Consider the following 16339-nt stretch of genomic DNA (forward strand, 5'->3'; position numbering starts at 1 on the left):
GAAACCTTGAAATCTTTCGTATCACCCAAGTTGAATTTTAACTTGTTAACATTGGAAATAATTTTTGATTTAATATGTGCTATGAGAACACACACATTCGTTTTATTGGTTAGGAGTGCACGGCAACTATTACATCCAATTTCAATCACTTACAAAACTACCCCCAGAATACTAATTCAAAGACCCAAAATGTCCAGCTAAATAGGTCCCACCTAACTGAAGATTAAGGGGTAAAAAAGGTAAAAAAAATATTCCCTGGTTGTTGAACTCATTTCCGTCCGACACTCTATATAGGTTCATACGAGTAGTGGTCAGCTGTGTCTCGGCGAGATCTCATTTTTAGAGAGAGAGAGAGAGAGAAACTAAAAAAGCAAAAAAGAAAAGAAAAGAAAATAAAACCATAGAGAGAGAAGGAAAGAATTATAAATTGGAGATTTCTTCGTATATGCTTCTTTCTCTCTCTATATCTCTAGAATTTTTCACCTTCAAATTTAGGGTTTAGTTTATGGTGATTTCTTAATTCTCGAATCTTTTCCATAGGATTCTTTTAATTTTCCATTAGTTCACGGAAAGTATTTCTAGATCCTTCCAGTCCATTTCAATTTCGGATTTGATTTGAGTGTGGATTCGAAGAAATTTCAGATTCGAAAGTTTGAGTTTGGTGATTCTCGTGTAGTTGATTTTTGTGACGGGAAGAATTGAGATCATGACGATTCCAGATTCAGGATGTTTCATGGATGACGATATGAGTTGTTTACCTTGTCCACCGGAGGAAGAAAAACGGATTTTGAAGGAATTAACAGAAGCGGCTGAGGCCAATTTGAAGGAAGGGAACTTGTATTATGTTTTATCCAACAAGTAAGATCTTCGATTGGAATTTCTATTTGTTTATATTATCTGGTTGGTTGATTGTTGTAATCTTTGATGTTCATTTTGGTTTAATAAATGTTGAATCATATAGTTCGTATAAATTACTTAATGATATGGACAGAAAACTTTTAATGCTTTATAATTTGATTGTTAGTAAAATCTGTCATTAGTAGATGAACATCATTTTAGGGTTTCCAGATGTTTTTGGTGTAGTGTTTGAGCAAAATTCGCTTTTCGAAGACACCCTAAAATGTTGTTATAAACGTTCGAATTTCATGTATCTAACTTTAGCTAATACAATTCGCGATAGGAGAATTGCCCGTCATACCAATTTTGTTAGAATTTCTTCATATGGTTTAAGATTAGGTATTGCTTTTACTTTCAGGTGGTTCATGGAGTGGCAAAGATACACTGGGCAAGACACTGGTGATTATTTATTTGATGTGAAATCTGCGGGTTCTAACAATTTTAATGGGGTTCTATTAGAGGCTTCATACAGACCTGGACAAATTGATAATTCTCATCTAGTTCTGGTGGGGAGTGATGTTGATGGTAATGATTTGGAGATTCAGAGAACCATGGAGGAAATGCGTGACTATGTTTTGGTACCTCAAGAAGTTTGGAAGAAGCTTCACAATTGGTAAGAGCAACTCCGTTTTTAGTCATACTCTACATCTTAGAATGAAATTTAGTGTTAGTTGAAGATGCAAATGTCTTCACTACAAGAACCATATAGTAGTGGACATTTTTTTATTGCTAAACTTTGATTTAGTAAGTTCTATTCAGTACCTCATTGTACTTGATAGTTTTTCTGTTTGGTTGCTGGTGAGGTGCCTTCTTTATTCTCTTCGATGCTTGTTAGCTGCACTTCTGGACATTAAATATCGTTTCTAAGTAACTGGGATCTGATCAAACACCAAACCACCGAAGTACTCTATGTCACGATGAGAGTTACCCGGAGAGAGTTTTGTGAAATTGACACAAGAAATGAGAATATACGCTTTACTCGCAAGGGTGCCTGATAAAGCAAGCACCTTAGATACACATTTAACACAATATGAATTATGATCTCCATATTAAGTGTTTGGTGTATCGATAGCAGGATGAGCAAAAGGACCAAAAGTATAGTGTTTATTAAACTAACTGATAACTTGATAAGATGCTTATATTCTTCACTCATTGTTTGCTAACTTTCTGAAACGAGCGCTTACGAATCCAATTAGTTTTCATTTTTTGCACGCCATGGTTAAGGTAATAACTTGATAAGATGCTTATATTCTTCATTCATTGTTTGCTAACTTTCTAACAAATTTTTTTTATAGGGTTTCCAGTTTACTAACAAGTGCATGATTTTGTAATTATTTCTTCCAAAAGAAATATTTCCAATTTTGAGGTTTCAAAGTTAAAGAGAACCGAGACTAATATCAGGACTTAAATTTAATGCCTTGATCAGGTACAAAGGTGGACCAGCACTACCGAGAAGATTAATATCTCAGGGTGGTGATCAATACAAGAATTTCGCTGTGGAGGTTTATCTTCTGTCTCTGCAGTTAATTGATTCTAGAAACAACAAGCAGTTTGTTATCCGCATCAGCAAAAAGGTACTTTTTACCTTCTTTGTAGTCATAGCATGGTTCGTTTAATTAATTAGATCCTTTTGCAGTTAATGCTTATCCTAGATTGTAGCTAATTATATTTTGATAATGTATCTGTACTACGTAGTTCTACTTCGACAAAAACTTTTCAAAATCTTAAGATAAGTTCTCGTGCTTATGTTGTTAAGTTGTAGGTAGTTTTCCATATCCTACCGCCGTTCACTAACTTTACTTCATGTCATTGGCTGAGCATTACTTCTAGTTGGAGTAGATTTCATTCGCTCTCTATGATTTCACAACATGACAGTAGAGCTCCTTAGTTGTGCTCTGTTGAGCCTGTAAAGTCTCAGGATTTTATGTGCATTTTGTATATGAAATGTTGTGAATCAGGATTTCTTCATAATTATGGGTGATTGCACTTGCTCCAGACTCATGCTTCTCATTCTTTTATAAGAATGGAAAATGAGTGTTTATGTTTCCCTGGCTAGGTTAGTACTGAATTTCTTCTAATATCTCTCGGTATCTATTAATTAGGAACAAACGAAGAGAAAACAAGATGTGTAGAATCAGCAGTGCTTTTCTTGTCCATATTTCTGAATTGTAGTAAAAACTAAAAAGAGATCGTGTCCTTGCTTCTAACATTCATATGTGCCAGGCTTTGCACAGTTTTAGTGTCCAGTGTTGACAGGGAAAGGATCATGATAATTTTTGCATAAACATGTGTGTGCTTTGTAAATATGTATCAGTTTATGCTCTAGGCTTTTAGCAACTGCATGTCATCCTTTTTGTTCCGAGTTGCCAGAGCAGACACTGTAATATAAAATTGTGAACTTGCGAATTGCTGTCACATAAAAGATAAATATATTTGAGATGCTGCATCAAGTTCGAACTGGTTTTTATAGTTTAGCTAAAACTAGGACACGGTTCTTCCATAAATAGATTGGTATATCTTAGGTACATATTATATTAGATTGAGCTATGGATGGAGGTTGCACGCGTAAGAAATTCTAATTCTGAAACTTAACCTTTTTCAGGCTTCTATTCGTGAGCTTTACTATAGGGTTTGCACTCTTCTTGGGCTAGATCAGGAGAAGGTACCTATTATGATTTGTGTTTCTTTTTTCCATGTTTAATTTTCAGGATACTGTAACACTTACAATGAATATCTTACCTCTAGGTTCATATCTGGGATTACTTTGAGAGAGAGAAGCATGTTCTGCTGTCTATTTCAGACAAAACCCTTGAAGACGCTACTTTGCAGATGGACCACCATGTGAGTATTCTAAAATATATTTGGACAATGATTTGTTACTTGACTGATGAGCTATGAGTCTTTGTGTTTTTCCATCTGCCTGAATTTGGACTCTCAAGCTCATGGATGTGTGATTTATTGGTACCTTCAAAACACTATGTATGTATGTTACTATAATATACGAGCATGTACCTCACAACTAGTGCCATTGGCACATATTTACAATGCTCTTTCCTAAAAGTTTACGTTGGAACAAGTTATTCTATTAGAAGAATTATACTTAATGAAATTTACCTTCTAAGAAGCTTTGGGCGGTTTTGTGATTTCGTATGTAAATTATATATGTCAGTTTGCTGATAATTCTTTTTGCAGATCCTCCTGGAAATGAAAAATGATATGTTTCAACCTTCTGGTTCTGGGACGGACTCAACAGGAAATGAATTGGCTTTGGTTGCAATTGAACCTTCAAGGTCATCCGTAACAATTGCCGGAGGACCTACTCTCTCAAATGGCCATTCAAAAGGATATACGTCTAATTTGATGAATGGAAGTAGTTTAACTTCACCACTAACAGATGGCGCGAGTGGATATGATCCTCTGACTAAAACTGTGACAAAAGATGAAGGGGGAGGCCTGGCAGGTTTGCAGAACCTTGGAAACACTTGCTTTATGAACAGTGCACTCCAATGTTTAGTCCACACACCTCCCTTGGTTGAGTATTTTCTGGAGGACTATACTGTGGAGATTAACAAGCTAAATCCTTTAGGATTACATGTAAGTACCTAATTTCACTTTTTTGTTTAATTTAACTATCTTTCTTGTAGTTGTAATTCGATGGAGGGGTTTATAGTTTAATATATGTGCTGGGAGTTTCCCTTTGAGCACTAAATTGTATAGTTTCTAATTTCATTTCAGCTGTGCAGGGCGAGCTTGCAATTGCATTTGGTGAGCTGCTGAGGAAATTATGGTCCTCCGGAAGGGTACCGATTGCACCACGTGCATTTAAGGGAAAACTAGCTCGTTTTGCTCCTCAATTTAGTGGATACAACCAGCACGATTCTCAAGTTAGTATTATAATTATTGTACTTTATTTGATAATATGATGCATCATTCTTGTACTTGATGTTGGCCAACTTCTCCTTGCATTGTTGGTTTCTATGACATCCTTTTGGGTTTTATTGGTGGTTCTATTTGTTAGGGGAGCATTTTCTTTATGAGAAGGAAAAGTATAGGAACCGACTTGTACTAGAAGATCTTGTGCAAGTGTGTAGGATTTGAAGTTGTATACTGTACGTTGACTATGCAGGTTACATGTCAAAAGTAACGAAAGCATAGTTTTTGTAGATTATCAGGATAAAAGGAAGTTATATGGGAATTTCGATTATATATGGTTCTTTTACTCCCTATGTAGTTGGTCTCGGCCGAGAATCTCGGGTCTCGACTCAGTCTCGGCCCTCTCCCGAGACGAGACTCGCTGAGACATCGGGTTAGTGTTTGGCCGAGAATCTCGGGTGTCTCGGCCGAGACAGACCGAGAACAAGACAACATCTTTTTATTCTTTGGAACTTTTTTGTGGAAACTTTAAATTCTAATTGTATACTGTTATCTATTACTAGTTATTATATTCCCAATCAATCTAAGATAAGTAGCAATACTATTATATAGATATTTTAGGTCTTTTGCCTTGTACAAACTTCGAAAATTCTACTTTTGGGCCACCGCTTTCTGACTTTAGTCAGTGTCTGATACAAATACGAGATTATCTGAGCTGAGTTAAATTGACAAAAACTAATTAACATCACCTAGATTAGCCCAATAGTTGAACACTGTTGCTGCTGTAGGAATTTTGTCTGACATCTTTATCCAAACTACATTTGTAAAGTTTGAGTAATGAGTAACAAACGGTGTTTTAGTAATATTGATGCTATCATAGTATATAGACCTAGATTTGAATAGCTGTTCGCTCGTTGTCATTATTTTCGATGCATTATAAGCTAGTATTCGCCATACTAGTACTTCATTTTCCATTTATATAGCTGTTAAATGAGTCAGATGTTGCTTTATGTAGGAACTTCTTGCATTCTTATTGGATGGACTGCATGAAGATTTGAATCGTGTGAAAAACAAGCCCTACGTTGAAGCAAAGGATGCTAATGGTCGCCCCGATGAAGAAGTTGCAAATGAATGCTGGGAAAATCACAAGGCTCGAAATGATTCTGTGATCGTGGATGTTTGTCAAGTGAGTACTTATTATATGTCGTTATTGCTCTATTGCGTTTTTCATGGCCAAATCACAGCTACAACTTATTATAAACTATATGCTCCGCTTGAGGCCCATCCTCAAATAAGACTTCAGTAAACAAGCGAAGCTCACCATTGTTTTAATTTGGAGTTTGATCAATGCACAAAATTTACGTTTAAATGTACGATTCTGTTGGTTCAATTAAGAGATGAAGATTGTTTTATTTTATCTTTTAATTTTGTGAATTTGTTACTAACAATATGTAAACAGGGTCAATACAAGTCGACACTGGTCTGCCCAGTTTGCAGCAAAATTTCTGTAACGTTTGACCCCTTCATGTACTTATCACTCCCTTTGCCTTCGACGGTCACAAGGTCGATGACAGTGACTGTGTTCTATGGTGATGGGAGTGGTCTTCCCATGCCGTTTACTGTTTCAGTGTCCAAACATGGTTGCTTGAAAGATCTCATTCAGGTCTTGAGTAATGATTGCTGCTTAAGGACTGGTGAAACCTTGTTGCTTGCTGAGGTAAAATAGTGTTTATTCACTGTCATTACTCCCAGTTGCAGTTATCTTTTAATGTGGATCTCCTTAACAAGTGGTTACCACTTTTCAGGTGTATTGTCATAGGATATACCGATACTTGGGAAACCCTTTTGAACCATTATCTACTATAAAAGATGACGATCACATTGTTGCATATAGGGTTCCTAAAATGGAAGGATTAACTAGGCTTGAGATACTTCACCGAAGTAAAGAAAAGTAAGTTTTACTTCCGTTGTGTTTGGAGTCTACAGTTAAAGCTCAAGTAATTCATTTCTTTAGCTTAATTAATAGTGATTTTTGGGGATGCTTATAATCTTATATACGTTTAACGTGAAGACATACATAATGTTCATGACATGGAAATGCAGCTGTTATACAGATTATGGACTTATACTAGCATTCTAGGGTTCTGTACTTCTATATTTCATAAAAGAAAAGATTCATACAAACAGAGGGAGAAAGAAAAATAAAAAGGAGATTGGTAAGTGGTAGCCTGATCTGACTCGTGAAGCCAACCAACTTCATAGCTGAAAATGGATTATAGTTAACTCTTTTCCATCATGATTAGGGTTCTGAAGGCATCTTTCAGTCAGTTTTATACCTAAAATAAGCATTTCATTTGTAGAGTTATCTTCCAGTTATAGGACTATAGGAGTGTAATATTTTCATCGATCCTCTTATGCGCATTTATGGATATTCCTTTCGAAGGAGATTAAGTTACGTATTGCCTGATGTGATAAATTTATTTCTGAATGTAAGAAATTCTTTTCTTTGCTGAAGTGCTTGGTTGCTTTTAGTAACAAAATATTTTCCTTCCAGATATACATCAGACATATCCATTGGCGGTGATTCAAAGCTTTCTCGAACTCCATTAGTTACTTGTATAGCGGATGGTCCGCTAACTGGAGCTGATATTCAACCTCTGGTACATATGGTGCTTGCACCATTATCTCGAACTCCGTCTTCAATTCCTTTAAGTCAAGTCCCCGACATCAAGAAAAACGTTCGGATTAATGCCTATAGACCGGTTAATAGTTCCAACTCTGATGCTGTAATGAAGGATCAATCCACTAATTCCATGGAAGTGGAGCAAATTGCAAATGGTGGGGAGCCATCTTTCCATATCTCATTAACTGACGACAAGGGTTTGCTCCGCGACCCAATCGATAGTAATGTTGTCTTTAAACAAGGTCAACCTATAAGGGTTCTACTGGAATGGTCTGACAGAGAACGTGAACTATATGATCTTAGCTATCTTGAAAATCTTCCTGAGGTTCACAAGAGTGGGGGTTTCAGTGTGAAAAAAACCCGGCAAGAACCAATTTCTTTGTTTTCGTGTTTGGACGCGTTTTTGAAAGAGGAACCTCTAGGGCCAGATGACATGTGGTACAGTATACTTCTTCCTTTTGGCTATGAATTTAGTTTCGGCTTCAATCTCATTTTCGATTTTGTGACCCACCATATAAAATGAGTGAACAAAGCCCTTTACAAAACCTTGTCAATGTGTATTTTTAATCATGTTCTATTTTTACTCTCTGTTGATGTAGGTACTGTCCTACTTGTAAGGAACATAGACAAGCTTCAAAGAAACTGGACTTGTGGAGGTTGCCAGAGATTCTTGTTTTTCACTTGAAACGATTCTCTTATAGTCGGTATTTAAAGAACAAACTTGACACCTTTGTTAACTTTCCGATTCACAACCTTGATTTAAGCAAATACGCTAGGAACAGTGGTGATCCTTCTCTATCATACACATACGAACTCTATGCCATCAGTAACCATTATGGTGGTCTTGGTGGTGGGCATTACTCCGCTTATGCCAAGGTATGGATATCGTTAACTGTTTTTAGTTCTTACTAGTTGCGAGGTTGTCACTATCTTTTAGGTTGTTGTTTATGATAAGCCCATGTTTGATGGAGTTCCGTTAATTCCATCGTGATGTGTTTTAGTTAAATGTGCAGGTAACCGAAGGAGGAGAGAGATGGTACCATTTCGACGATAGCCATGTTTCTTCAGTGAGTGAAGATGAGATTAAGACATCAGCAGCTTACGTGCTGTTTTATCGAAGGGTTAAACCAGCAGAGAAGACAGTATTAGTTGGAGAATCATCTCATATGTGAATGCCATCTTCCTCTCGTCCGAGAGAATGTCTGAATATCATTTTGAGGCCCCAAAGCAGTAAGTTCGAAAAACTGCATTTACTAACAAAATAAAATTCCATTGCATATGCGTTTGCTAATGTGGTTAGATTTCAAGTACAGTTTCGTATAATAGATCAAAGAAGAGAAAGAAAGGATGTTGTTTATCTTGTAGTGGAGGCCTATCAATTTTTTGAAGTGGGGTACATTGTTAGATCGGTTGCAGGTGACAAAATTTTAGAGAGGGAGAGATGTTATCTTGGTTCCCGGATATCGGTTATATACCTTATTTAAACCAGTGGTTTTTTCTTTTTAAGGATTAATTCTTCAGATTTTAATTTTGAATATTATATTTGTAAGACATTTACTTTGTTCACCAAATCACAATTTGAAACTAATTTTGCTCTGTGTTTTTTTACTTTTTCTTGTCCTGCCTCTACTTACCTTCAGTTTTGATTGGTATATAATCTTGTGATTCCTTATAAAATAAGGGAAGGAAACTCCCTAGAGGAATTCAAAGAATATTGTTGAGTATAAATCTAGATCAACTTCTTCCTAGTCTAACCTAACTTTGAATTAGGTGGATTCCTGAAGAAAGAGGCTAGTCTCCCTTGAGGGATTAAGTCGAGGTTTAGAAAAGAGGACGCAGGCCGCTTGGCTTCTACGGTGGAAGGTGGGCGAAAACTACAATTTCGTTAAGCAGTGTCTCTTAAGGTCACCACATGATTGGTGTATGTTTGAAATCTGAAACACGCATTTGAGGAGAAGGGATTGTGAGATTGTTAGGGGCGGTCTCTAGAATGCGGTGCATTCGAGTAAAATGGATTGTGAAGTTGTTAGGGGTGGTCTTGAATGTTGTCGAAGAGGCAATGTAGTAATATCAGAAAAAAAATTTAAGACTTCCTGGCAGTCGCAGTCCAAAGGCGATCCAACAACCAGGCTAACTGAACCTCGTCCCATTTATGTGCAAAGCTACTAGACAAAGTTGGCTCGTATGGTCCACGCCTCTCACTGGAAGTTCATCGGAGGGCTTATAATTGTCTTTGGCTATAACTCCGTGGAGTCAAATTTGCCTTTATGCCGATGTAGTTGGCTCTCAAAATGTGGTAAACATCCTAGCTGTTTTGGATATCGCACTAAGCCACCCGTGACGTCTGCCGCGTATCCCCAATGGTCTGTTGAACACCTTCACATCACGCGATCGTCGTACGCACCGTACGACATAAAGTTCCCCATGACCAATTTGTTCTCATGAAGCATTTGAGCTTTTAACCTCACAGAAAACAACTCTGCTATATACGTGGCATCTGAAGTCTTTTTTGCTTGGGATAAAGTGTACCATTTTGGAAAATCTATCGAACACCACAAATACGGAGTCTACTTCCCTTTGTGTTCGAGAAAGACTTAACACAAAGTCCATGGATAGATCCTCCCAAATATTTACAGGAATAGGGAGGGGCATATAAGGACTCGTATTTTGAGCCTGACCTTTAGATACATGACAAATGTAGCACTTCTAAACGTAATTCCCCACATCTCTCTTTAGTTCGGGGAAAAAAATATTGACTCATTAAACTAAGGACAGTTTGATCTCTTCCAAGATGTGCGTTAAAATCCATTAGCGTGTAAGTTCTCAATCAAACTTTACTATAACGATTTTTTGGGAATGCACAAGAAACTACACTTAAATAGATAACCCCCCGAAATAAGGAAGTCTACCACTGGTTGACCCTCCTTACACTTATTCCAGATATCTTTCAAATCATTATCGTCTTCATATAGATCTGTTAGTACCTCAAATCCCACCACTTCTTGTGTTAACATCACCATCATTATGCAAGCGTACTACGTGCATCATGTACTCTATTTGTGGCTATTGATTTGTGTCAGATAACAAAGTTGAATTTCTGAGTAAAGGCGGCCCATCTGATGTGCATCTTATCGACTTGCTTCTGAATGTTCTCCAGTCAAACTTTCCCTTCTTCATGCATTCTGATATCGAATTTTGAATAAAAATATGCTAAAAGGTGGCCAATACGAGACTTTGTGACCACTCTTGGATAGCCTGTACCTTCTGTGCTCATTACAAAACCCATAAATATGAGACTTTGCATGTGAAGAACGTGCACTTCTTCAGATTCAAATGCAATTCATTTTCTTGAAGGACGTTCAAATACCTTTCTGAGGTGTACTAGGTGCTCAAACTCAGTTTTATTGGAAAATAAGAAAATCATCGAAATAAACAACAAAGAATATCTAGTAATACATGGTTCATACCTGACTCATCACACACATGAAGGTTCTGGAAGCATTGCTAAGACCGAATGGCATGACCAGCCATTCCTATAAACCATCTTTATTTTTGAAAGCTATCTTCCACCATCTTCTGGTCGGATCCTTATCTGATGATATCCACTCCAGAGATCAATTCTGGAAAGGATTTGAGAGCCCTCTAATTTGTCCAACATATCATCTAGACGTGGAACTGGAAAATGGTATTTGATGGTTATTTTGTTATTAGCTCGACTGTCCACGCACATTCTCCAACTCCCATCTTTCTTTGGTATAAGTAAATCTGGTACAACACATGGACTCATGCTTGGATGGATAAATTCCTGAGTAATTCTTCAACCTTATCCTTCAAAATCTCATCTTCCTTAGGGCTCATGCGGTGTGGCCCATATTTGGTAAGTTCGCTCTAGGAATGAAATCAGCGTGATGTTGCACGTCATTGGAAGGAGGTAACTTTTCAGGTCAATCATCATCTTTAATTTCCTGGAACTCCGCTAATATCCTCTCCACCAGTTCTGGAATTTGGAATGAGGGGTTTAACGACTGCATCGTCTACTGCCACCTTAACGACTACGACATAAATGTTGGGATTTGGACTACCCTAATCATCTAACAAGTGTTGTAAGCGGAATCTCAAACATCTAATGTTTAACACTAGCTACCAGGATCATATGCAAGAACTAAAGATGGACTAGAAACTGAAAGAAGATTACCTTAATCGCTTTCCCTCGAACTAGATTCCAATGTCCTTATCCCGAAGATGAGAGCTTCATGTGTAGCTCCTCTACTTGAGACACCCAATCAAGTGACTTGATCTCCCTTCTTTAATGTCAGCTAGGACCTCATTGAAGGTTGAGAAGAAGAACTCTTCTTCTTTTGACTACATAGATAGGTTGGGAGCTTTATCTCCAAAACCCTGAGAGAGAGGCAGTTTTTCTCTTGAGAGAAATCCACACCTTTTATATTATATAATGATCTCTATATAGAGAAACCCTAATAGGAATCCTAATCAGATTAGGATTTAATCTGGACCACATAAAAGATAAGTCAGAACTCTTTCTGACTGAGAATCCTGGATGGGAGGAATTCCCATCTAGGGGTTCCCTTATATATGGCCGGCCAGAGCAGCCCCCTTTATGGGATTGGTCTGTCTGGCCCATGTATGTGGTCGGCCATCATATGGCCGACCCATGCTCCTGGTCGACCATCTCATGGCCGACCCCTTTTTAGCCTTCCTAGGCTTCCTTTTCGAGCCCGGTTCTTTCTATCTTTTTGGGCAAATCAAATTGGATCATATCCATCTATTAGCAGACTCTAACTAGTCAACTCTCTCCGATCAAGCCACCACTCTCTAGTGTAATCCGTTGTAGGATCCAGTCTATGTTAGTTGCGAATCATCGAAGTGACCCGACGATCATAAGCGGCTTCTAGCTAAGCATTACGACCCCTAATTCGACCGGACTAGATGATTTTCCGGATAAAGGTCATCGTTATCCTAATTGACAAATTGAGCGCATTGCCATCTTGGTCGAATGGCACTTCTTCGAAAGGACATCTCCTTCAGACCGAAAGGATATATCCTTCAGAGTCCAACTTGTACTTAGAACAAGTGCAATGCTCGATTCCCATGTCACTTCGTATCTCATCTGATACGTCATACCTTTCAGATTTTTTTGATCTGGAGAACAATTGTAAGAACAAATGAATAACTATTAATCCATTTGAGTGCGGCCACACATTTTTCAGTTGCTTCTCCTCAAGTGGGCCGGAGATACTAATCCTAACCTTGTTAGGAGGACATAATCCAATCTTGTGCTCCCACTTAACGTCATGTCTATCCTGGTGACCGCTTTTATAACCTCCTTTTACGGCGCGGCGTTTGGCGGTACCAAAGTTAGACATTCCTTACATAAGATGAGTTGAGCACTCATGTTTAAGGAATCTCTCCAATCTTGCCTATGAGAGTTCATGATATTTTCATCACCTGAAGAACTCTCATGTTTGAGTTATCGAGTGTATTGTCCCCAATCATACACCCATGTAATTGACTTGAATAACATATTCCTATAACCCATGAAACTGCGCTATCAGCCAATCTCACATGCTAGTCTTCTTAAGTCATTGTTGTCTATGTTATGACCTGGACTAGGGACTTAATAATGAATCCATTCCAAGTTCACTTAGTAGGGATTCATTTACCAGATCACATTTCTGATAAGCCTACATGGAATGCTTCATTATTTTGAACTGACGATTAAATACTAAACCATGATTTAACGACGAAATAACTAATTTATTTCTGATAATAAAAGTGTGTAAAATTGCGCCTTCCCGTGTAACTCCTTACACCCTCAATTTACTAGTCTAAGCTTTTCAGAGAAAGCTTAATGCTTATGACCCTAGTATTACTTCCATACTTAGTCTAAGGTGACAGTTTAGTTAATAGATCCAATCCATGTAGACTTTGATGGTTATCATCCTGATGATAATCTTTAGTATTCTAATACTAAATTAAAGCTTCTCAAGCTTTAACTACTTTATTTTATTTGTAAAGTTTGCAACAGTCTTTGACTGAAACCTTTCCAGCTTACTGTTCTTCCAAGTCAAGATTGACATCTTATTCTGGAAGTTTGCAACATATGATTTTTCAACCGTTTTATTTTCTAACTTCATACCGAGAATTTATCACAAGTTTTTCTCAAGTACTTTTGTGATTTGCGATCCAGATCAGCTTATCTGGATTTGATTGGTGACGATCATAGATACTCTAAGTATTTTGAGACGTCGAAGCGAATGCTAATCATGTCCAACATGACCGATCTTATGCCTTGAGCATAACCATTTTTCTCATGCATGCTTGCTCATCAGAATCCTTCGGATGCTGAATTTGCCAAGCTATGCGCCATGAGACTTGGGTAGAAATACTCTATCCGAGTCTTTCACATTTGACTTTTCAAGACCTTTTCTTGAACGAGTCTTATCACTTCTCGATCTACCTCTATTGATCTTTGATGCCCAAAAGCATTTCACCTTTGTATGTGGTCCTTTTATTGAGTCAGTTCTAAACTGTTTTCAATATCAGAATGTTGTTCTCAATCTCTAGTATGTCGTCTACATACCGGACCAAAGAAAACTGGGTCACTCCCACTAACCTTCTTGAACTTTCTGAAATTCAAGATTTTTTCTTCATTCTCAAAGAAACCAACTCTTGATTACTTTGCAGAATCGAAGATTTCAACTCCTACTTGTCCGCTTCAATCCTTCGATGAATTTCTGAAGCTTGCAATTATCACCAGCTTTGGTGGGGTTAAGTACCATTCGAATTGTGTCGCGTACACATTTCATTTGCTAGTGTTTGATCATTATGTTCTTAAGCATCGCGACTAGAGAGATGGTCTTTTCATCGTATATACCATGAATTCTGTTACCTTCTTTTCTAGTCTTGTTTGGGAAACACCAATGCTTCCATCCTTGTCTGTTTTTCACTTTGAAAAAACCTATTTGAACTTAACAGGAACTATTCCTTTAAGCAAATAGACCAAGTTCCAAACTTGATTTTAGACATGAATTTCATTCTAATCTAATGGCTCCAAGCCATATTTCGGAGTGATTTTGTCATAGCTTTTGTGTAGGTAGCTCATTTTCTTCTTCAGTAGGATTTCAATCCTCTGAGACAAATCTATGAGCCTTCAAGGCCTATAAGGGGTTTGAACAACTTTGAGACGCTCTCAACTCCTTGAGGGCTCTCCTGCGAATCTAATTCGTCATGTGCGGGAGGATCTTCGAGATCTTTCATCTCTACCTCTTTTTCCATATCTATCGGCTATTAATAGATGGGAACCGCAATTTCTGACATTCGTATATCATTGTCAGTTTGTTGCCAGATCGAATTTCTTCGATATCTTATATTTCTCCCATCACAAGCAACAACCACCTTGTTCTATGATTGTTTGAGGAAGAATCCCCAATATTTCTTTATCCCATAAAGAAATATTTTGTCTGATATGCAAACTTGGTTCTCGGAAACTATTTACGTTAGTTTCATATTTTAGACCTTAAGAAAAGACCACTTTGGAACCATTCCAAACCCACACTCTTATGGTATCTTTTCAACTTTAGACGGAATATGGTTAGGTAGGGAGAACGACCGTGTTTGAGAATATATCCCTGAAAGTGTTAGGAAGATTGACCTATACCCATCATTGATCGACTCATGTATAACATGTTCGATTACTCTCACTTTACTTCATTACCCATATGATGTGTTTGTCGGAGCAAGGTAAGAAACTATTTCTCAACTTCTTTGATGGTTATCAAATTCTTGACTCAACTATTTACCATCTCGATCCAATCGAATGACTTATATTTTCGTCAAGTGGATTCAGGTTAACTCTAGTTAGTGTATTAATAGTTTTACATACATCCGTATGTATGATGACTATTAGTTCACTAGTCACATCTCTCTTTCGAAAGGGTGACTTTGTGAAATAGCCCTTTTGAAAATATTCACATGTGTCTTATGATTCTAAATTATTCAGACTTAAAAGTCCATACAATTGGATCTTCTTCACGTGTCTTATGTCAATTTGACGCAATGACAAAATCAGAGTTGACCGGTTTGAATCCTTTGATTACAGCTTATAGTATCATTGTTAACGTTTTTAGTTCTAAGCTAGATCAGTGTCTAAATGAAGACTCTATCCCTTTCAGCATCCTTAGCAACACTTGCTTCTGCTCTCTCTTGGATCTTTTTCTCCTTTTAGCCAAGTATGTAATTCCGTTTCTTTTGTCTTCCAGGTACTTAGGGTAGTTTTCTTTAATGACCAGCCGTTGCTTTAGAAACTTTTACACTGACCTTTTTCCTTTTGAATCATAGGAGCTCTTCTTATATTCCTTTAGTTTCTGAATCTCAAGAACTTGCTTTTTAGATTCATCGTTCCTCAATATTCTTTTCAAGACGACTTTCTTAGAGCCTCACCACTGCTTACCTCTAATGGGTAATCGAAGCGCAAACAAAACTTGGTTTAAGAACATAAACAATGTTAACTTGAAGTTGGTCCTCAGATGGGTAAACGATGGTATTTTGAAGTACAAATATAGAATTCTGTCATAATGCATTATGATTGTTCATAATACATTATGAATCTCACTTATAATGGATAATCAAAGAGTTCAAACAAATATTGTTTTAGGAAGAAAACCAAATTTAATCGAAACGTTGAAACAAAAATTTCTAGCCTCGCCACTGCTTACCTCTATTGCAAACGATTTATCTTGAAGTACAAAATAAAATTCTGTCATAATGCATTATGATTGTTCATAATATATTATGAATCTCACTTTTAATGGGTAGTCAAAGTGTTGAAACAAATAATTGTTTAGGAAGAAAACCAATTTTAAATTC

General features: G+C 37.2%; 1 protein-coding gene across 4 annotated transcripts; it reads left to right on the forward strand.

Moving 5' to 3' along the window:
• Positions 1-317: 317 nt before the first annotated feature.
• On the forward strand, positions 318-9041 carry LOC147544769 (ubiquitin carboxyl-terminal hydrolase 9-like). 4 transcript variants are annotated; one of them, XR_015239754.1, is made up of 14 exons: positions 318-858; positions 1256-1510; positions 2324-2471; positions 3500-3559; positions 3643-3738; positions 4090-4491; positions 4641-4781; positions 5786-5956; positions 6230-6487; positions 6576-6721; positions 7325-7891; positions 8053-8329; positions 8455-8683; positions 8819-9041. XR_015239754.1 is itself a non-coding variant. In XM_086673421.1 (13 exons), the coding sequence occupies exons 1-13, from the start codon at positions 707-709 to the stop codon at positions 8623-8625; spliced, it is 2844 nt and encodes a 947-aa protein (XP_086529547.1). In that variant the 5' UTR covers positions 318-706; the 3' UTR covers positions 8626-9041. The 4 variants fall into 4 exon arrangements, 2 of the variants coding, with proteins under 2 accessions (XP_086529547.1, XP_086529548.1); XR_015239755.1 differs by having other exon boundaries at positions 8467-8683; XM_086673421.1 differs by having other exon boundaries at positions 8455-9041.
• Positions 9042-16339: the final 7298 nt, after the last annotated feature.

This window comes from Eschscholzia californica, unplaced genomic scaffold (assembly GCF_041429995.1).
Source record: "Eschscholzia californica isolate CP2 unplaced genomic scaffold, dmEscCali1.0.p SCAF_4, whole genome shotgun sequence".
Classification (NCBI taxonomy): Eukaryota; Viridiplantae; Streptophyta; class Magnoliopsida; order Ranunculales; family Papaveraceae; genus Eschscholzia; species Eschscholzia californica.